Source organism: Nannospalax galili, unplaced genomic scaffold, assembly GCF_000622305.1.
Source record: "Nannospalax galili isolate Female #2095 unplaced genomic scaffold, S.galili_v1.0 scaffold634, whole genome shotgun sequence".
NCBI classification, from domain to species: domain Eukaryota; kingdom Metazoa; phylum Chordata; class Mammalia; order Rodentia; family Spalacidae; genus Nannospalax; species Nannospalax galili.
The window spans coordinates 3,095,109-3,118,252 of NW_008336853.1; the positions used below are offsets into that span (position 1 = coordinate 3,095,109).

The following is a 23,144-nucleotide window of genomic DNA, read 5'->3' on the forward strand; positions in this document are numbered from 1 at the left end:
CCTAGAGGGAGGCGGGCTCCGTGCGCCTCTCTCCCGCACGCTCGCGACTGGCACTGCTGCCCTCCGGTGGGTCCCAGCAACGCTCGGCGCCAGCGGCCGCGCACACGGATTGGGTTTCCGCGGGGCTCGCTCCCGGGCCTGGCTCGGGGCCGCCGCCGCCCCCTCCCGGCGCGCAGGCGGCTCTCCAGTCGCGGCCACAGGGTAGCGCTCGGCCCCCCTCTCCGCGTCTCCGCCTCCACCGCGCTCGTCCCCGGCTCCCGCGGCCCCCGCAGCTCCGGCGCTGCGCAGTCAGAGGAGCGGCTCTCAGGACGCTGAGCCGGGGAAGCGGAGGGCGCAGGGCTCGGCGAGCCGGCGGCGGCAGCCGAGGTGGGAGAGCGGCGGGTGCGGCCAAGGCGCTGGGGCGGCCGCGGAGCCTCGGGTCCCCGCGCTGGGCGAAAGCGCCGGGCAGCCGAGGCGGCCCCGGAGCTCCGGAGCCCTGCGCTGCCGGCCCGGCTCTCCCGGTGCAGCTGGTCGGGAGCTCCCGCCAGGGCGCGGCGGAGGGCAGGACTGACCGGTCTCCTCTATCCGATCGCCGGCAGGAGGCTCCGCGCCCGGGTGCTAGCTTGAGCCCGGGCCGCCCAGCCAGGCATCCGAGCCAGGTACCTTCCCCGCCTGCAGCTGGCGCAGACATGGGAGCGCGGGGCTGCGCGCCGGACCGCCGGACCCACAAAGTTTGCTAGCTCGAGGGGCGCGGAGCTAAGAGTGGTCCCGGTACCGAAGCCCTCCCGGGAGGGACCCCAAAATCTCCGGATTGGGTACAAGGACCATAGAGCCAAGAAGGGTGTCTCGACCCTGCCAGACGCCTCCTGCAAAGTTAGAAGAAAACTTAAGCTCCAGAGAGACTCGGACCGTTATGTTAACCGCGCCCCGGGAATCCCGCTCTGCTTCTGAATGAAGCGGCTTATCCGCGCCTGCTGCTGCGTTCTGCTGGGATCGAGTCTCGCGGGCCGGGCGCGGGGAACCACGGTGACTGCGTCGGCCGGGCAGAACCCAACCAGGGGGCGGGGAGGGGCGGGAGGCGGGCAACGTGGCCACCGGGAAGAAGTTTCCTGAAGTTGTCCTCTCCTTTGCGAGCTCGGCCAGCGACCCGGCCGGATCGCAGGGGTCGCCCTGCCCGCTAGAAGTACTCAGAGTCGGGATGCTAAAGGAGACCAGCGCCTCGAGTTGGAAGGGAGGCTGAGTCTCTTTCTCTTTGCTCGCCCCTCGCCTCCCGGAGCGCATCGGTCGTGAGGATCCGACTTGGTCAGGACCACGGAGGAGGAGGAAGAGGAGAGGGCGGCGGCCCTGGGGTCAGCAGAACAGGCTTAACGCGTCCAGGACTCAGTCGCACACGCGAAGGCTCGGGGTACCGGACCCCGCAGGATTATAAAGCAGATCTCCAGCGAGGGATATCCCGGAGGACCCCTCCGCCAGGCCGGCCACCATGTGGAGGCTGCTGATCTGGATTCTGCTGACCCTGCATCGGATCCGCTCCGCTGGAGCCCAAGGTACTGTACGGGTGACTGTTCCCACGTGGGACTGGAGAAAGGGCTCAGGATAGATGGGAGAGGGGTGGCCCTCTGCGACACCGCGCTAAGCCGGGACAGTATCTCCTGGGAGTCTCGACACTCCCCCTTTTCCGAGTTTTGGGGTTCTCTTTCGGGTGGGGCAGTCTCTCCGAGACTTCTGACTTGTGGGTGGGAAGGTGAGGTCACCCCGGGAGGTGGACAGGCGCCAAAGGTGAAGTAGGAGGGTGGCTGTGGATGCCCCCAGGCCCGGGTGGGAGGAGCACGACATTCCTTGCCCCACTCCACTCTGGGCTCCACTGAGCTCCCCAGGCTCCTGGTCCAGTTTGGCGGCGGTGAGGAAGGTCCAGGGCATGGAGAGGAGGCTCTGGCCGCCCTGGGGAGAGGCGATGAGGGGGTCGGGCGCCGGGAAGAAACCAGAGTGGACAGCGGGGTGCGGGTCGGTTTCGGTAGGAGAGCTTTTATCCTGCTTAGCCATGTACAGGAGGCTGCGCCTGGCTGCCTGGCTGGCCGACCGCTGGAGCTAGGGGTGCTTGGCGGCGTGGGCCTGTAGCTAGATGGTGGGGGCAGCCTCGGACCTTACCAGGGAAGATGTCGCCGGGAGGTCTGGAGTGTCCATCCCACCCCAACCCCCAGACACACGCAACAGCCAGTTCCAACCTCCAGCAGTCGCTGCTTTGACCTGTGGCTGCCCAGAGGGCTGGTGGTTGTGGAGTGGGTGTGTAGGGAAGAACGAGGAGGTGTGATCAGGGGCGGTCCCCTCCAGAAGAGAGTAACAGACGTCTCCCCACAGTTCCCTGGAGGGTCTTGGTGGGGAAGAGCGGCAGCAAGGAGGGTTTCTAGCTTTGGGGGTTCACGGATGCAGACGGCAGTGTCCACGGTGTCCAGTGTCCGAGCGGCGCCTGCTGGGGGCCGAGGGAGACAGGAGACTGGATTCCCAAACTCACGGGTTCAGCCTTGGTTTTCTAGGCTCTCCGGGAAGCCAGACCCACCCGAGGGACCCCGGGACTGTAGGGGGTGATGTGGGGGCACTGCAACCACTATGGGCCTTCATTCCACCCCTGGGGTCCTTAGAAAAGGGACCCCAGTGCACCCCAAGACAGGCAATCCCCAGAGCCAAAATCTGAGATGAAAGTAATCAGTTCTCACTCACAGGGTTGAGGGGAGGACTTTACCAGGTAATTTAGGTAAAAGCACGTCGAAATTTTCTAACAAGCTCCATAAATGTAAGGCAATAAAAGTTATTATTTTTATGATCATCGTAAAATCTTCCAGCAGGCAGAGACCTCAGAGGTCATCCTTTTCAGTAGCCATTTAACTGATGGGCAAACTGAAGCCCTGTATAATGAACTGACTTGTCCAAGACCACTCTGGTATCTGGGATGGGAGTCAGAACTGGGACCCGGGAAGTTCTGAGCCTTTCTCTGCTGCCAGGAATCTTTAGCTGGGGTCTCCTTGTCTGGGGTGGATCTTTGTCTGGGGAAGGGGGGTGTCCCGTGGTCCACTCTGGTGCCTGATAAATTTGTTTTGAGATGGCCATGGAATCTTAGGGGAGGGTAGCAACTCCTGTGGAACCTTCTAGGTCCACCATCAGGTCTTCACAGCTACATGGCTTGGCTTCAACAGGACAGGAGGCTCACCAATTGGGCTCCCATCTAGGACCAGCTCTTTATGGAGGCTTGGGGGCCCCTGGTGAGCCTTCCTTCAGGGTTTTCATGCTCCACCCAGTCCTGTCCGTCCTCCTGAGACCAAGATGCCATCTGTCTTGCGGAAGTTATGTTCTGCTCCACACCCTGAGCTTCTTTCCACCCTCCCAGCAGGAGCAAAGCTTTTTGTGACTGACTCTCCCTCTCACTTCTGGTGACTTCATTTTTCATTTGGGGCTGCCCAGGCCCCTGCTGTTGACAACTTATGCTCTCTGGCTCCCAGGATGTTTGTCTGCCAGCACAGGCCCCTCCTTCCATTTGTCTCCCTGGTAGCAAATCCTGCAGAAGACTGTGGGAAGGTGGCCTTTGGAACCCAGTTTAGAGCAATACTGGGTTTACGTGTTGGAGGGGTGAAACTAGGGCACAGGGTCATTTCTTATCTGTTTTGGGGTTAGAGTTTCTCTGGGTCTGAGGCACTGACATTTGGGAGTCCTTAAAACCACCAGCAAGTCTTGTCCCTTCTGCACCTATGAGGCCCATTCTACAGGTGTGACACATAGAGACACAGCAGCTAACCCTCCCTTGAGACAAACATCCAATGGTCACGGCTGCAAGATTTTATCTGGATTTTGCCTAGGAGTTTCTCCGGATGTTAAGCTACATTACCTGGTTGTACAGAAAGCTATCATTTGGCCATTTCCCCCAAATCAATGTCACATGATTCCAGTTCATTTCCCAAAGTGCAGTGGTGGTAAAGAAAGAGCATTCACCCTGGCATTAGGAGGAAGGGGTGCTCATGATCTGGCTTTGCCAACAGAGGTTAAAAAGCAGCTGCAGAGATCTTTCAACATGGCCCTCAGCCACTGGGAGTCTTGGTTTCCTCATCAGTGCATTGGAAAAGTAGCTCCCTCTTTGCAGTGTTGGCTTAGCGTAGAGGGATTCCAGAAGGGAGGCCCCAGCAGTAACTTGACACATATAAGCTGCAAACTTCCTCTGTGACTCGCTTGGAGTGTCTCACAATAACCCTTAAGCTCTGAGCTAAATTTCCACCCTTTCTCCCAAGGGCTAGGATGGGAAGAGCCTGGGGGCGTGAAAGCCTGCATTCTACTTGAGCATCTCAAGAGAGTTCTAGCTTGTGAGCTAGAAGGCATCCTGGCCAGCCCAAGCAGCTCCTTGGAAGGCAGGGGCTGCCAAGTCAGGCATTCCAGAAGGTTCTTCTTCAAGGGAATTGTGCCTGGGGGAAGAACAAGAGGGCATTAGAGCTGAATGAACCAGACAGTGGGGGAAACCCTGACAGAGGCCTGGAAACTCCAATCCGGAAACTTCTGGAGGACCCCAAAGGGAGAAAGTTTAGTGCTGGGAGCTAATCACAGTAAAAGCCAAACAACACACAGGGGGAATGAGATGAAAGTTTAATTACATGGTATGGCTAAGCTGTAATTATTAATTACTGACAGCAAAAAAATAACTTATTGATCAGGGCCTCTTGCTAATTACCAGGAGGCTGAGTGTCATGCTTGCCTGGGGCTCAGCTGTCAAAAGCCCCATACAAGAGTGGGGTGGGAAATGTTTTTGTTTATCCCCTTCTCCTCTGCCCCTGTTTCCTCCACTCTGGATGCCCCTTGATGTCATCTGGGGATTCTGGAATATTCTCAGTGGGGTGAAATGAGTAGTAGAGTTTGGTACCACCCCTACCTAGGATGAGGACTTAAGGACCCTGAGCCAGAGGCTAGATTATGCAGACAGCCTGCACCTGCTGTGGAAACCCTTCCTCTCATGCATTTGTTCAGCAAATATTTATCGACCACCTCTCCCGTATGTCCTCTACTGGAAGGCCAGAGTAGGGGCCAGGAACCTCATTCCATCAGTGAAGGGAGGCTGGGAAGGAGGCCAAATCCTTTACAGCAGACCTGTGTTTAAGCAGGGCCTGAAAGGCCAACTTTAAGATGGTGTGTTAAACTGCGTATTGGAGTGCATTTGACCTTGTACTCTAGGATGCAGTTGGGCTGTGAGCGAAAGGTGAGGAAGAATGGGCTTGTTCTCAATCCTAGGGAACTAGCAGAGCCCTTGCATTGGACTCGAAAGATACCCACAAAGTCAGCTAAAGCTGTGTTCTGCCTACAAATCCAGGACACATGGCTGTGTGGTCAGCTTGCATACCCTAGGCAATGAAGGGCTCACTACCTTTTACCAGTGGCTGTTAAGCACTGCTTCGAGTTGATGAAGGGATTGGCCTCCACGTGGGCAATTATCCAAGGACTTAAAAGAGTTCCCTGCTTGTCTGAAAGCCCACTCCCCAACTCCTAGCCCCTCAAGGAATGAGGAGACTGAGCTGGAATTGATGTTGGATGTTGCTGAGCTTCTGTGGGTTATCCACTCTGGAGCCCCCACCCCCAGCGTTGCCGCAGAGGGCCCTGGAGCTTCCTAAGTGGTGGGAATTAGTCATCCTCATAATTTGGGGCCTTGGGACGCCAATAGCAGCAAATGGGCCAGCAAAGGAGCTGCATACTGTCTGTAATGGAAAGGGAAACAAGCTGGTTGCCGAGACATCCCCTGATCCTTTCCTCTGTGCCAGTTCCTTCTGTCCATGTGCTGGGCAGAGGCAGGGCCAGGGAGCCTTGTTGGGAAAGGGGGTGTCAGGGCTGCCAGGATGCCCCCAGGAAGGAAGAGAAGGAAACCGTGGTGTTTTTTTGGGCAGACTCCAGGACAGGAACTAGCCCATGGCTGAGCCAGAAGCCTGGCAAAGCCCTCCTGATGTGGGGGCTGCCTGTGGGCCAGGGGATCCCAGCTTGGGTCAGCCCCTTTCAGCCCTATCTCCATCACCAAGTGATGCTGAACTGAGCCTCAGTTTCCTTGTCTCTGAAGTAAGGAAACAATTCAAAATAACCATATCTACCTCTTTATGGTAGTTCTGGGTGCTGAAATGAGATTATCCAACTCACTTTTAGGATGTTCTTGATAAACCTTCAAAGCTTCGAATGTCCTGATTACATGGCTACCAGGATGGCAGAGTTCCTCCTCTGCCCCCTCACCATGTCACTGCCCTTCATTTATCTTGTACCTGTGTGGGTCCACATGTTCTTCTTAAAGCTGTCTGTACACTGACCTCCATCCAGCTCACCCCAGCTTTCCTGTGTCTCCTGTTTATTATGCCTAGTCCTTCAAGACTCTGTCCTTATGTCACTTTCCCATCCCTAAACACCTAGGCCATGTCACCTCGGAGCAGGCACCCCGTCCCTGCCCTTCCTTCAGGAAGCCTGACTTCCAACACATTGACTTTGATTGTTGGTTTAAAGCCGATCTCTCCCATGTCACTTTCTTTCTTACTGTATTTACTGATGTATTCCCAGCCTCAAGAGTAGTGCCTGGTACACATAAATATGAATGAATGAATGAATGAATGAATGAATGAATGAATATTTTCTCTTGTCCCCTGACTCTGCCTACTTCTCCAGCTTCCTATCTGGACTGGCCGATAGCTTATGTAGTTCTTATGATTTCCTCTATGCTGGGAAGCCTTCATTGTGCCAAGTAGCCGAATACTCCAGAGGAGGGGGCCTATCCTCAGCAGTTGCTGATGGCACAATGCTGCCATTGAGGGAAGACCCTGTTCTGATGTTCCTGTCCTCTCCCAGCTGTTCCTGACTCTGGGTCTAGCTGGTCTGGCCTTGGGGCAAAATGACCCTGGGGTGACTACTTTGCCCCACCATCATGAGGTGCAGGAGCTGGAAGAAAGGATGGACGGTTTGGGAGTAATGCCTACCTGTGCACAGACACATTATGTGAAATACACAGGGCCCTGCACCCGTGTTACAGAAGGGAGGGGACAGAAAGAGCCTGATCAACACCCAAAGATTTCAGTGTCTTTTCCCTTGACAGCCATTGGCCAGCACTGACTCACCCAATGTCATGGGAGAAAACCAGAGGTTTTCTGTGAGGTTAACTGCCCCAGGCCTTGCAGCTGATTCAGATTGTCAGAAGGACCTAGGACTCTGTGATCTCAATCCCTAGCCCCTTGCCATTGCCCTAGGCCAGCCCTTGGCATCATTTACTATCTTCCTGTTGAAAGACAACCATTGGCCTTGGAGATGCTCAGCCTGCTGTTCTGTTAGGAGATGGGACTGGTCCAGGGAGGGTATCAGCTTTGGATACCTTTGAATTTTTTCCCCTGCCCCCCACTCCTCCTCCTCTTCCTCCTCCTCTTGCTCTTCCTCCTCTACCTCCCTCTCCTCCTCTTCCTCCTTCACCTCCCTCTCCTCCTTTTCCTCCTTCACCTCCCTCTCCTCCTCTTCCTCCTTTACCTCCCTCTCCTCCTTTTCCTCCTTCACCTCCCTCTCCTCCTCTTCCTCCTTTACCACCCTCTCCTCCTCTTCCTCCTCCTCTTGCTCTTCCTCCTCTACCTCCCTCTCCTCCTCTTCCTCCTTCACCTCCCTCTCCTCCTCCTCTTTTTCTGGTCCCCCTTTCCCTCATCTTTCTCCTGCTCCTGCTGCTCCTCCTCCTCCTCTTGGCTCTGGCTTCCACTTTCTTGTATCCTCACAGGGCCTGGACTTGGCAGAACCCAAGAGGCGTTCTCTCTCCTCCCTCCCATCCCCTGACTGGAGTTGGGAGGTCCCAGAACTAGTGGAGGAGCCTTCCCCAGGTCCCTTGAGGCACTGATAACTAACTTGCCAATGACCAGTCCCCATAGGAATCTCCCAGTGGAATAGGGTTTGGATGGGGGAGGAGTGAGGGGGAAAAGGCAATTAAAGTTTGATACCAACTAGGAAGCAATTGGGGGCCCAAAGGGGCCGTGAAATTTTGATGCTGTGAGCATCCAGAGGGAAGGAAGCATTGCTGTCCTGCTGCTCATACAAGAAACTGGGCTGCAGGGGTGGACACAGGGACTCAAGGGGGCTGCTGGAGCCAGGACCCTGGGAACCTTCCCCAGGTGACACTGGAGGCACAGACCAGGAAGGCCGTCCAGGTGCCATCTATAATTTAGGTGACAGGAGGGACATGGCAAGACACCTGCGTGCTTGGATTGGCACTCCATAATGTGAGTTCACAAGTGGGCCAGACTCATCACTCTTTGAACTGTGGCAGCTGAAGCAGCATGAAGCACCTGAGGCCCAGACAGGGCAGCACAGGCTGACAAGGAACATGTGACATGGGTGACTCCCTGGGTTTAAGTCCCACTTGTCATTAACTGCTTAGGAGACCTTGGGGGACTCACACAGCCTGTATGTACCTCAGTTTCTGTATCTGTACAGTGGGAATAGTAGCCCTACCTAGTTTGTTGGCTGGGACAGAGGATAATGAAATCAGCTAAGTACTTGGGACTCTACTCAGTCTATACTCAGCACTGAATAGGTATTGTCATGTTACTGTCAGATTACCTTTATCTTGGGGCTAGGGAAACAAAGTCAGCTTTGGGCCTGGGATTAGGCAGGTACCATGGCCTGAAGACTTCTATTACTTTTGTCAAGTGATGTCTAAACTTCTATTATGGGTTTACTTGTTCGGCTAAGATATTCTCTGTCTCCGTCTTGAAATGCAAACATGCCACCGAAAACTAACATAGTAAGCTGTTAGCTGTGCAAACCCTAGGGTAGATGTTCTTACTGGATCCTTTATAAAACATCAAGTTTATGTGGGCAGCTCTTCAGCCCTGCTTATCCAGGTCAGAAACTAGTGGCCAGTGGCTTGCCAAGATCACCTGATGTGTAAGAAAGAGAAAGTGACACATGCAAGATTTTGGGTTCGATCCCCAGCCCCCCCCAGGGGGGGATGAATATGAATGTAGGTCAGCTGCTTCCTGGTGCCTTTGATCTGGCACCACCCCTGCAGGAAGTCCTTGCCACAGGGCCTGGACCTACAGGCCCTGGAGATTTGAAAGCAGTCCCCTGTGACTCTAGACTTTTCCACAGCTGTTAAGGCATAGGGGGTAGGGAGAGGCAAATGTTGCAGTCTGGGATAACCTCCTCTCTCTCTCCTCAACTCTCTATGTCCTTGTCCACAGGGTCTTAACTGTAGGTTCTAGATGCTGAGACCAGGTGTTTCATACCCGCCCCCCCAACAATATTTCCCATCCCTGTACCTGTGTACCAATCCTGATCCAAGTTCAGGCTGCCCTCCCTACCCAGGGGCCTAATAACACCCATTCCTTTCTTCCCTCCTTCGGTCCCCTCATCTTCTCCACTGACTTAGATCCCATTTGTCATTTGTCCCCCACAGTCTCGTGTAGCCATTCTTCTCCTCAGCTGGAACACAACCCCAAAGGTTCCTGCTCTCAGGATACCTGCAGGCTAGGTGCCCCATCCCCTTAGGGTACCCACAGGCTGGATGTCCATCTTCTCTGGATGCCCACAGGCTGGATGCTCTGTCTTCTAGAACCCAGGGACTGGGTACTGCCCACAGGCTGGATGTCCATCTTCTCTGGATGCCTATAGGCTGGACGCCCTGGCTTCTACCCAGGGACTGGTACTGCATCCTCTCTGGATGCCCACAGGCTGGATGCCCTGCCTTCTACCCAGGGACTGGTACTGCATCCTCTCTTGATGCCCACAGACTGTATGTCCTGCCCTCTTTGGCCTTGTCGATGTTGACTGATCTTGTAATGTGCCTGTGAGACTGATTTCTTTAATTATAAACTCCTTGAGTGTAGATAATAATGCTTCATCAACAAGGACAGAGTATTAGACATCAATTACTTCTCCCAATTAATAAACTCAGCCCTGTAAGGAGGGTGCTGTGGAATAGAGTAAAACCAGAGTGAAGGGATCAAGTTGGTGACAGCAGTGTGTGGCCCCTGAGGCCACATTGAGATTCACTGGGCCCCTCCTGGATCCAGCTTCTTGGCCTACATGCCTAAAGTGTCTTCACTGAGACCGCATGCCCAGCAGTTTCAGATTCTTCCAAAATGATCATCATGATGGAGGAGGGTGGACACTGCTGGGGGGGCATGGGGGGTGTCTGGCTGAAACCAGAAGCAGCCGGAAGCTACCAGCTATTCATTACTTGACCTTTTCCTGTCTCCTATCTTATTTTCTAAATAAATGGAAATTTGCATTCCACTTTATGGCATACCTGGATTCTATTTTAACACACAAAGTATATGTCAAAGCCAGTTGCTGTTGCCGGGACATATAGGATATACCTCATGAATCCCTGAACCCCTGGGGTACATGGAAAAACCAGAATGAGATCATTTCTTGGGCCATGTCTTCCAGAAGATTCTAAGATGCCTGACATACATAGTCTAACCATTTGCATTTATGTTCTCTTTTGTTTGTTTGTTTCTGTGTGTGTGTGTGTGTGTGTGTGTGTGTGTGTGTGTGTGATCTCTTAAAGCAATTATATCCCAGACACAGTCAGCCATGGGCCACTGTAGCCAGCCATGGCTGGTCTGTGGTGATGTCTTTGAGGGTGGTAGATGTGAACACCTGGCTGTCATCCTTGCCCAGGTGCCTCTGGGTGTTTCTGGGTTCTTCATCTTTAGCAGATCAGCTCCAGACCCAGGGAGGGCCTGTCTCCTGGCCCTTCCTTCCTCATTTTGTTTGGAACTGGACAAACCAATCAGCCACTCCATGTTACAGAAGCACAGAGCAGAGCACTGAGAAGGCCCTGCAGACTGGACTTAGGGACTGTAGGCTTAAGCATAACTGTCCCCGACACAGGACACCTGGGAGTGGGAACGTTAGCTACTGTTCTCATTGAGGTAAAATACCCAATGAAAGCAACGCATGGAAGGAAGGGCTTATTTGGGCTACAGTTTGAAGGTTCAGTCCATCATGGTGTAGGAGCTCAAGGCAGAGGCTCACGTTGCATCTGCAGTCAGGAAGCAGAGAGAGAGAGCGAGAGAGCGAGAGAGCGAGAGAGCGAGAGCGAGAGCGAGAGCGAGAGCGAGAGAGAGAGAGAGAGAGAGAGAGATGAATGCTGGTGCTCGGCTCGCTTTCTCTTGCATTCAGTCAGGACTCCAGCCCACGGGATGGTGCTGCCCACATTCAGGGTGGGTCTTCCCTCCCCCACTTAAACCTTTCTGGAAATACCCTGTCACTGAAAATGAACTTTCACAGAAGTGAAGGAGAGCTGAGGGGACTAGATATGTTGACCTGGGAAGCAGCTGCATGTCATCTCTCTCTCTTCTAAGTTAAATGACCTTGAGAAATGACCAAATGATTCTGAACATCAAGACTTCTGAACAATATTGGCATTAATATTTTCTGGCCAACTTGCTTCTAGGCTGGGGTGAAGGGCAAATGATATGTCTTTGAAAGCTATTCATATAAATTTGAGGTTCAATGAGAAGATCCAGTAAAAAGCATTCACCTCACAGCCTACACAGATGATAATAGCTTTATGTGTGGCTTCTCTGTGGTCTGTTTGCTTTATCTTCTAGAATAAACCATCTTCTAGCATGGTCTTGAATGTAGTTTCCTCTCTGTAGCAGGTCTGAGCATCTTGTTCTGTCTGGACAGCCAGCACTAGCTAAGTGTGTTTGATTAGGTTCCATTACCTCCTCCGTGTGTGTGTGTGTGTGTGTGTGTGTGTGTGTGTGTGTATACCCACACTGGATAACTTTGGTTGTCAACTTGACACACCTGGGTTGAGGGAGCCTCAGTTTGGGAATTGCCTCCATTGGACTGTCCTGGCCATGTCTGTAGGACATTTTCTTGATTGTTGAGTGATGTAGGAGGGTCTAGTCCCCTATAGGTGGTGCCTCCACCCCTGCCCTGGGCAGGTTGTTCTGTATTGTATAAGAAAGCAGGCTGAGCAGGGGCCAGGGGAGCAAGCCAGTAAGCAGCGTTCTTCCATGGCCTGTGCTTCAGCTCCTGCCTCCAGGTTCTGCCCTGAGTTCCTACCTTAGGCTCCCTCGGTGATGAACTGTGACCCAGGAGATATAAGCCAAAGAAACCCTTTTCTCCCCAAGTTGGTATTGGTCAGAGTGTTTTGTCACAGCGATCGAAAGCAAACTAGAACAGTTGTGGGTGTGCATGTTCATGTGGGTGCTTTTGCACATGTGTGTGCATTTGTATATAGGCCAGAGGTCAACCTTGAGTGTTGTTCCTCAGGACACCTTCTACCTTGGGTTTTTGAAGCAAGGTCTCTCACTGGCCTGGAGCTTAGCCCTTTAGCTAGACTAGCCCCAGAGAGCCACATAAATCCACCTTCCCAGCACTTGGATTACATATGCCACATACTCAGCTTTTTTACGTGGGTTCTGGGGCTTGAACTCAGGCCCTCATGCTTGCAAGGCAAGCACTTTACTAACCAACCTATCTTCCAGCCCAACCTCCTGTCTCCTCTTGACATTCAGTGCATCCCAGGGTTCCTCCTGGCAGCCAGCCTGGCCTATACTGTTGTTTGTCTCTTGATGCCCTGGCACAAGGCCTTACAAGCCAGAGTCGAGCAAGACCATGCCTGCTGCCCGGTCAGCTGTGTGGTCTCCTCTCTGTGGGCAGCATAGGTTGTGGAAAGCTCTGTTCAGCCTAAGGATCCAGGGCCTCTCTGTTCAGAGTCCCCTGTCCCTGCCTGGTGCCTACAGCTGGGGGTTGGCAGGCAGGCAGTCTTGGGCCAGGCTGCTGAGGAGGGCCAAGGGAGTTCCTCATTAGCTCTGCTCCAAGCTCATTATCAGTCTGTGCATCACTGGGTGAGAAATGGCTGTCATCAGGATGGTAATAAATACCTGCCTGTCAGTGTTGATGTGGTTGCACTAATGACGAGAGATCAGCCACTGAGAGAGGGATGCTTAAGGCTGAGGCTTCGGGTGGCTGGAGAACTTTGTCCACTGCCCATCCTCCCCTACCCTAAGAAGTGGAGGGCTGACTGAGGGAGAGGAGAAGGGAGGTGTTGGTATTGAACTCCTTTCTCTAAAGCTGTGCTGAATGGAGAACCTAGAAGATTCTGGAAGTCATCAGGTAAAAGGGACACGATACAGCCCCATGAAGAGAGGGATAAGGGTGCCAAGATTCCTAGCCCCAGCCCCAGCCTTGGCAGAGGCAAGCAGGACCAGCCAGCAGATAGTGGTGCTTTTGATGGCTCAGCCTCCCTTACCAGCCCTGGTTGCAGAACAGCCTGAAGGAAAGCATGGGGGGAACAAAGGCCTATTGTTTGTACCCCCTGGCCTGCCACCTCGCCTATAATCTTAGAACACATTGTGTCTCCACACACTTGGAATGCCCAGCCCTGAGTGTGGGGAGCAGGCCTCCAGCTCAGCTTTTCTTCCCCTCTGCTGGAGAACCCAGGGGTACTGGACTGAGTGTAGAGAGGACCAAGCTGAGCCTCTTCAACGCTGATGGATAGGGAGACAGGATGAGGCCTCAGACATCAGCGGACCCCAGGGCACCTAGGGACTGAAGCACGCAGGATGGCTGGGGGCAGGGGGGGTTGGATTTTGTTGGTTTTTTTTTTTTCATTTGAAGCCGCAGGATCCACCTTAGGTGGTGAGGTGGTGAACTGAGGGTGGCCAGGAGTGGTGGTTCTCATGCTTGAGCTGTTTCTAGTGATCCCTTGGAGGGTTGATTCAGATGCAGACCCCAAGGCCCTGTACCTGGCGCCTCTAATGTAACAGATCTGGGCTGGAGTCTGGGATGCCGCATTTCTCACAAGTTAGCTGGTGCTGCTACTGGTTTAGGATCCACACCTTGATGAGAAGGCCTGGTGTAGACGTTTGACCACAGCAGGGCTGTCCCAGTGGTGACTGCCTGAGTCTCGTCACTGATATGGATTAAATCTTCTTCTGCTACAGAGCTTGGTTGAGTCATACTTGAACTTGATCTATAACCTTACACCTGGGTACAGGTGACTACCACTCAGTCTTATTCTCTCAGAACGTTCTTACTCTTAATGTCTATGTTAGTTTTCCATTACTGTCTACAGTATGGAAAATACTGGAATGAATCAATTTAACAAAAGAAAAGGTTTATTTGAACTCATAGTTTTGGAGGTTTAGACCGTGGGTGCTTATACACGGTGCTTTGAGTCTGTTTTGGCACACAACAACCTGGCGACAACGTGGGGCAGAGGAGGCTGCTCACCTCTTCCTGTCTGTGAAGAGCCAGTGTCCCTGTATTCCCCACAAGGACACCACCCCACTGACTTCACTTCTTCCACAAGGCTCCACCTGTGTGTTTGTGTGCAGGTGCTCATGCACATGTGTCATGGTGTATGTGCACATGCTGTGGACGTCAGGGACAGCCTCAACTATTCTTCAGGCTCTGCGTACTTTGTTTCTGTAAAATGGGGAATCTCTCTCCAGCATGGCGCTCATGGGCTAGGCTAGGCTGACTGAGCAGGGAGCTATAGAAAGCTGCCTATCTTTATCTCATGAGTGCTGGGATTAACACGTGCACACCACCATGCCTGGATTTTTTTTTTCAACATGGATTCTGGAACTGAACTCAGGTCTCAATGCTTGCAAGGCAGCCCTAGGCTCCATCTCTTAAAGGTCCCACCAACTCCCAGTAACACCACAGGCTGGTGCACAATCCTTTAGTATATGTGCTTTGGGGACCTGCTCCAAACCTCACCATTATTCACTCTTTATAGATATCTATATAGATGATAGATAGATAGATTATATATATAATATATACATACATATATATATATATATATACACAAACACACACACGCACGCACGCACGCACACACACACATATATGGGCTGGAGAGATGGCTCAACAGTTAAGAGCACTGCTTGCTCTTGCAGAGGACTCAGGTTCTGTTCCCAGAACCTACATGTCAGGTAATAACTGTATGTAACTCCAGTTCAAGGAAATCTGACATTCTCTTCTGGCCTCTGTGGGCATGACATGCATATGGTACATTTACATATATGCCAGCAAAACACTTATACACAAAATGGTAAAAATAAATTTAAAAAAATTTTAAGTCTGATTGGCTTTAGCTAATTAGCCAAGCCTGTTTCCTGTCTGTTAAATGTGGGTTTAAAGCACATAAATGAATTCCTTCACGCTCAAAGGGTTTGCGGGAAGAGCATCTGGTTTAACACTGGAGTCTTCCCTGCACCATGGGGGACATGGCTGTGATTTCTCTAGCAGCCCTATTCCATGTGAGGCCCACTGCGTCCCTGACCCATGGCTGGGACTCAGCCAGTCTGTGTAGCCTCTGTCTGTGACGTGTACTCAGCCCTTTTCCCCTGTCTGAGGGTTCCATGCCTGTTCCCACATGCAGATCACCCCAGAAGTCAGCTCACCTAGAAGGGGGTGACCCTGAAAGCTGCAATCTAATAGGTACCATCGTCAACCTGCCTGTCATCGGCCCATCTTTGGTTGATCAAGAAATGCTGTGATTTTCCTTGTCCCTGAGACAGAAACGGAAAAGACTAGATGCTATGTGATCCACAAGGTGTGCTCTGATTCCAGAGATGTAAAAATGGAAAAAGAAAAAGGTGCATTTGGAGGTGAGATGCAGTGACAGGACAGCCACCATGTCTGCACTGTTCACACTTGCCAAGCTCCCTCGCATCCTCATGGTGACACCCATGAGTTGGCCTATGCCACCCTAAGGAGCAGAGTAAGCTAGTCAGAAGATACAAGACACCCATACCCAGCACTGTGGGGCCCCCTCAGATCCTGCACCCAGCCAGGACTGCACTGTTGGCTGCAGCCTGGAAGGCCAACATGGAGACAGGGCCATTCAATCCACAACTCCCAACAGGGCTGGGGAGATAGCTGGTAGAGCACTGGCCTTGCAAGCCCAAGGGCCTGAGTTCCACCAGAACCCCCGTGAAAAAGCTGAGCCTGGTGGTGTGCACTGGTGATCCCAGCACAGGGAAGGCAAAAGCGGAAGCAGCCCCTGGGGCCCGCTGGCCGGCCAGCCTGGCCTAATTGGTGAGTTCCAGGCCGAGAGACTGGTCTCAAAAAAACAAGGCACTTGAGGGATGATACCTGAAGTTTTCCTCTGACCTCTACATGGGGGCACATACATGAACACAAACACATACACCTACATACACACTCATATATACACAAATATACACACTCATATACATAAATATACACACTCATATACACATATACACACTCATACACACATATACACACAGACACTCATATACACACATGCATACACTTATATACTTATATACACATAAACACACTCATATATACTCATCCACTCACATGCACACACACACAAACTCATACACACATACATACACACTCATACACACATATACAAACACACTCATATGCACACATACATGAACACACACATACATGCATATGCACATAAGCACACCTATGAAAGAGACCCCCATCAGACTACATACTACCTCTGTATCCTCAGCACACAGATTCTAACCTCATGGATGAATCAGGCCCCATTTGGGAGTGCAGCCAATGACCATGTTTTCTAGATGAAGACCCCCTTTGTGCCCCAGGCTCTAGAGCACCCCTTCCCCAGCCTTCTAGAAGGTGCTGGGCCTGAGGAAGCCTCTCCCACCCTGTCGTGCTCCAAGCTCACATTCCTTCCTCAGCTGTGCCCTGTGCCAGCACCTGTCTCCTGGAGAATGAGGCCCCATAGGGGTGAATGTCTGGCATGAGTTCCTCATGGGGGTGAGAGGGCCAGGGAGCCTCCCCTTCCCCACAGCTGGGACTGCCAGGCCAGGTCAGAACATATCCACTTGGCTGTCTCTTCCCTGTTGGCTAGTCCCAAAAGGGGTATGAAGGGCTTGGTTTGGATTCCACAGAGACCCTGGGGACAGGCTGCCACAGCTCAGTCCATCCACCCTACCCTTGGGGAATGGTAGTAGCAGGTTTCCCTGGAGAGGCCAGGCCCTAAGGCAGCTGCTGGTCTCCTCCCCTCCCCTCCCCTGGCCAACTGGTTATCTGCAGACCAACCCCAGAAGACAGGGGGATCTGCTGTCACTCTGGGCTCTCCCTGTTCCTCCCGTCTCAAGGCCCCTTTTTGCTTTCTGGCCTCTCCTATAGTTTCTTGGGAATTCCAGGCCTTGGGGCTTTGGCACTCTGAGTCTGTAGGCCTGCAGCAGCCTGCCCCACAGATTTACTCTGTCCAGCTCCACACTGCCCAGTCATCACTCCGAAGGAGCCACTTTAGAAGAGGGTCTAGCTGGGCAGGCAGGGTCTCTAAGCCACTGGTAGGTCTTAGTACAAAATCAAAATGCAGCTAATTGTGAAAAATGTTTATGAGCTTTAAATGATGACAAGGGGTATTAAACCAAGAGCCTGGAGTGACCACACAAGTCCCTTGCCCAGAAAGCCTGCCTTTCCACTAGGGGGCTGTGGAGACCCCCCCTACCTCCCCCCCACTTTAGATCCCCATTTTATGATCTGCAAGTCCAGTCACCCGGGAACCTATTTTCCTACTGTTCCCTTCCAGAGCCCTGCTCCTTCTCCTGGGACTAGTAGGGCAAGGGACCCCTGTTGTTGCAGACCCCAAGGATCAGACTAGGGTTAGGCTGAAGAAGGGCAAATAAGCTAGGAAACTTCCCCGTGACCATCTCCAGTTTCATGTAAGAGGCCAGGCAATGATGGGCGGGATTTGAGACTGTAGTCCCTGCGTGTCTAGACGGTCCTGCCGGGTGTGTGATGCTGTCTCTGCCTCTGGCTGCCCACCTCATGAGATGCCAGGGACAAAAGGCCAAGGGCTTTGAAGGCTTCATACACCCCAGCAGGAATCCTGGCCCTGCTGTTTGCTTGCTGTGGCACCTCAGGGAGACGAGAGTTGCAGCTCCCCACCTCTCCTGCCTCAGGTGCCTCCTCTGTGAAGAGGGACAGCCACACATGCTGCTGGGCCTGTGAGTCAGCTCTTTACCTCTAGAGACAACAAATAATAAAAAAAAGAAAGCTGGCTTTAGCTCTTAGTTTTAGAAGTTTCTGTTCATGATCAACGGGCCCCTGTCACTTGGGGACCTGTGGTGAGGCAGAGCGCATTCCTTTTCCTTCTGGCCAGGGATTGAAAAGGCAGAGTCCAAAGTTCCACAGTTTTCATGAGGGCGTTCAATGGCCTAAAGACCTCTACTCTAGCCTCAGTAAAATTCCTGGCACCAGAATACACACTCAACAACAACAACAGAACACTATTAGAAGGTTGTAGAAACTTTAAGAGCCCCAGCCCAGGGATGAGGCTTACCACATTGTCTTTGGGGGATACTCAGAACATATGAAGCCTCTAATATCCAGAATGATTCTTTTAGAGGGTATAGAGAGATACTGCCAGGCTAAATAGAGTGGCATGGAGTAGGCACTCAATAAATGCTCTTTATGCACTGCATCTCCCTCAGGTGAAGCTAGGTCACTTGAGTCTGGATGCTCTACCCCAAAGTGACTGAGAGCATACGCTGTACAGTCAGCTCATGACTCTAAATGTGGAAACTGGGGATGGCTCCAGCCCTGATGATCAGCATCCACTCCTGGAGATCCCCAGGTGGCCAGTGTGCATATCAGAGTCCAGAAGCTTTGGTGCTCGGAGGCTGCTCTGGCTATTTTAGGACCGTAAAGACCTCAAAGTCCAGCGGTCAACTCCATTCACTTTCTTACAGTATGTATAGAAAAGTTGCATGCTGCCTAAAGCAGGTCTATTTTGAAGCTCAGTTATCTGTGTTTCCTGGCCCTGGGGGAGGGGTGGTCTGGAGCGCTGCCCCCCTCCTAGAGAAACATCCCAAAGCCCTCAGCTTTGTTAATGGCTGTTTGTGGGGCCTTCTTGGTACAGGAAGAATATGAAAAGGAATTAACCCTTTAAATAAACAAAACCAAAAATTCTCCAAGGGTCAGCATAGGAGAGCTCTGTGGGAGCCATCGCTTATTTGAGAGCGATTCCCTACAACGCAGTGTGGATCCATTAAACAGCCAGCCTGGGGCGCCAGGTGCAAGCTGCAGAGGGAGCTGGGGTCTGGGGCTGCAGGGGAGTTGGCACTGTGGGGAGGGGGCTTCAGGGGCCCAGCATCAGGTGACAGACAGCAGCCACGTTTGGTGCTCATTGCCCCATCTCCACACTGGCACAGCAGGGAGGGAACAGAAGGCAGCTGGTTAGGGAGCTGTCTTGCTCTCCTTCCCCTTCCCTCTCCCACCCCCTCAGGGGTTGGGCTCAGGGCCTCTCCCTTACCACCCTGCTGATTTCCCGAGCAGTGGAGAACCACTGAGTTCGTGGTCAAGGCACAAGGACCCTGAAGCCTGACTTAGCTTCCCTGAACCTCGGTTTCCCCATTTGTACCTCGAGGATGGTAATGCTCACTCTGAGCATTCAAGTATTTTGTGAAAAGCTCTTAGGAGAGGTGCTGGCATACAGTTGACATAAGTATTCGTTAAATAAGTCAAAACAAGATGGGAAGCAGTGTTCAAAGGGAGAAGAGATGGCTCCCCAGCAAGGAAGCGGGGGGGGGGGGGCTTTTTAGGAAAATGGGACCTTTCACCTGGGACCATAAAGATATGTTGTTGTTAGAATGTAGAGATAAATTCAAGCATGGATGTGAGGCACAGAGGTCACCACAAGAGCAAAGGCCTAAAGACAGGATCATCAGTCAAGAACAGGATGGGCGAGGTAGGGGGCTGGGCCCCTGTAAGAAAGGGGCCGGGAGGGGGTGGTGTTCTTGAATCCCAAGCCAAGGACTTTGGAGAATCAGGTCCAAAAAGCTGGAAGGCAGACCAACCCCAGCCCCAGTCCTACCCATGTGGGCATGGAGCACCTGAGCGTTCTCTTGGACTGTCTTAGATCTGGAAGTTTCCTTCTCAGATCCTTGTCCCAAGGGAGGATTCTAGCCATCCCAGGGGAGGTGGGAAGCAGAGCAAGAAAGGATCACCGTCTACAAGTCACTTTATGCACAGGCCACAGCACTTGGAGTAGCATTCCCACTCAAGTACTGAATTGTGAGGGCCAAAAGGCAGAGGAGGAGGGGGTGAAAGGCGGGGGGGAGATTGAGGACTTCCCTCCCTGAGCTAAGGAAACTTGTCCCACACATGAAAGCAATTCCAGAATTCCAGTTTGTGGAATCCTGAGGGTCAGGCCACAGGTCAAGAAGGCTTCAGGAGAGAAGGCTGATTGTTGGGGGATCAGCCTTCACAGGCACACAGGCACAGTGGGGAGTAGGGGAGGGGCCCCAAGTGTTGCTGACTTTCTGGCAACCCAGGAGATGAAAGGACTTTTTCCCCTTTAGTTGACCTCTGTGCCCAACAGGGAGAAAACGACTTCAGTTTATGGCTGAGCTGAAATAAGATTGGGGAAAGCCTTCTGAGGTTTGGAAATGTGGACTGCAACATCCCTTTTATAGCATAGGGCATGGAGGGGGTGACACTGAGTCTAAGGAACATGTGGCTAAGTCCCTGTGCCTATGTCGCATCCTCCCCTTTGTTCCCTGCTGGGACACAGGATGAGCAGTTGAGGAAAAGACTTGAAATACTTTGTCCTATTTGAAATCATTATCATTGGTTTTCAGAAATTTGACTACCATGTGTCTAGACATGGCTTTCTTACTATATTGAGTGTGTGTGTGTGTGCATAACTTATTAGTATCTGTGTATATATTACTTATTAGTGTGTGTGTGTATATATACATATATTATTTATTAGTGTGTGTGTATAAATATTACTTAGTGTGTATATATATATTAGTGTGTGTGTGTATATTACTTAGTGTATATATATTATTTATTAGTGTGTATGTGTGTATATTACTTATTTGTGTGTATGTATGTGTGTATATATACTACTTAATAGTGTGTGTATATATGTGTATATATTACTTATTAGTGTATATATGTGTATATATTATTAGTGTGTGATGTATATATATAACAGTGTGTGAATGTATATGTGTATATATATATTACTTAGTGTGTGTATATATATTATTTATTAGTGTGTATGGGTGTATATATTACTTGTGTGTATATATGTGTGTGTTTGTATATACTACTTAATAGTCTGTGTGTGTATGTGTATATGTTACTTATTATTAGTGTATGTATGTGTATATATTATTTATTAGTGTGTGATGTATATATATAACTTAGTGTGTGAACATATGTGTATATATATTACTTAGTGTGTTATATGTGTATGTATATGTATAACAGTATGTGAATGTATGTGTGTATATAACTTAGTGTGTTATATGTGTGTATATATGTAACTTAGTGTGTGAATGTATGTATATATATTATTTAGTGTGTGTATATGTGTATATATATTACTTATTAATGTGTGTATAATATGAGGGGTGAGTACATAAACCATCATGCATATGTAGAGATTAGAAGATAAATTTTGGGAGTTTGTTCTCCCCTTCCTCCTTTCCGTGGGTCCCAGAGATTGAACTCAAGTTGTCAGGCTTATGCAGCAAGCACTTTATCCAAGAGCCATCTTGCCAGCCCCCTTGAATTTTTATGTCTTTCACCAGATTTGGGAACAAGCCAAACATTATGTCACCAAATATTTTTACGATCGCCAAGGCTTTCCGGCTGTTGTCAGTAGTGTTGCTCTGAATGTGTGTGCACATATTTAAGCACCTGATCTCAGTTCTTTTAGTATATATACATAGGAGTGGCATTTCTTAATCCTATGGTAGCTCTATATTTGACTTTTTGAGGAGCCAACAAACTGTTCTCCACAATTACTGAACAATTTAAATGCACTTTATTTTCTTTTTAAATATATATATTTGGAAAGATATGTGCATGTGAGTGTCCATGCCTGAAGAAACAAAAGAGGACATTACCTACCCCGGAACTGGAGTTACAGGTGGTTGTGAGCTGCCTGATATGGGTGCTGGGGACTGAACTTGAGTCCTCTGCAAGAGCAGCACACACTCTTAACCACTGAACCATCTCCCCAGCCCCATTTACTGAATAATTTTCCATCCTTACCAGCAGTGTAAAAAGTTTCTGAATCTTCACACCAGCACTTACCATGTTCCATTTAACTGTAGCTCTCCTGGTGTGTGGAAAGTGGTATCCCATTGTGGGTTTGATTTTTTTTAATCTTATTATTGTTTTATGGACTTTAAAAACCTATTCATCTCCCCACTGCCCTCCTGGGAGCCCCTGTTGTCCCGTGTGCCCCTGCCCTCCTGTGTGCCCCTGCCCTCTCTGACTGACTCCCTTCCTCCTCCCCAAATGGTCCCTTACCCTGCTTCAGTCAGAGGCATACCATTATGGAACTTTGATTTGTCTTTCCCTTATGAGTAATGATTTTACCACCTTCTCATGTGCTTGTTAGTATTTGTATATCTTCCATGGAGAAAATTCTATTTAAGTCCTTTGTTCATCTTTTTTCTTTGTTTCATGTGTATGTATGTGTGTAGTGTACCTGTGTGTGTGCATGTCTGCATATGGAGACCTGAGGTTAATGTTGGGAATCATCCTCTATTTCTCCTTCATCTTATTCTTTGAGGCAGAGTCTCTCAATCATACCCAGAGCTCACTGATATGACTAGTCCCACTAGCCAGGGATCCTCTGGCTCCATCTTCCAGGGCTGGAATTAGAGGCAGCTGCCGTGCCCATCTGTCATTTACATGGGTCCTGGGGATCCAAAGTCAGATCATCTAGCTTTCACAGCAAGTACTTTAACTGCTGAGTCACCTCTTCCATTTAAAAGTTGTTTTGTTTTTGTTGTCCTAAGCTCTCTATGTATTCTAGACACTAGAACCTTATCAAATATATGACTTGCAAATATTTTCTGCCATTCTGTAAGTTGTCTTTTCACTTTCTTGACAATATCCTTTGGTGTATAAATTTTTCATTTTGATAAAATCCACCTTCACTATTTTGTTTTGGTTTTGTTTTTGTTTTTTCTATTGGCGTCTTATCTCAGAATCCACTACTGAATCCAAGTTCAGTGAGATTCAGCCTGGGCTACATAGTGAGTTCAAAGCCAGCCTAAGCTAATGTAATGAAACCCTGCTTCAAAACAACAACAACAAAAAAAAAAAAAAAAAATATGCCAAATACAGCAGTCTACTATTAAGGGAAAGCTTGTAAAAGTGCCATGCGGACA

General features: G+C 50.7%; 1 protein-coding gene across 1 annotated transcript in view; it reads left to right on the forward strand.

Moving 5' to 3' along the window:
- Nucleotides 1-1,072: 1,072 nt before the first annotated feature.
- Sdk2 (sidekick cell adhesion molecule 2) overlaps nt 1,073-23,144 on the forward strand; it is a 299,575-nt gene continuing 277,503 nt past the window's right edge. Inside the window, exon 1 of the mRNA XM_029562667.1 lies at nt 1,073-1,526. Coding sequence (XP_029418527.1) covers nt 1,463-1,526 — 64 coding nt within the window. The 5' untranslated portion in view covers nt 1,073-1,462. The remainder of the gene's footprint in view (nt 1,527-23,144) is intronic.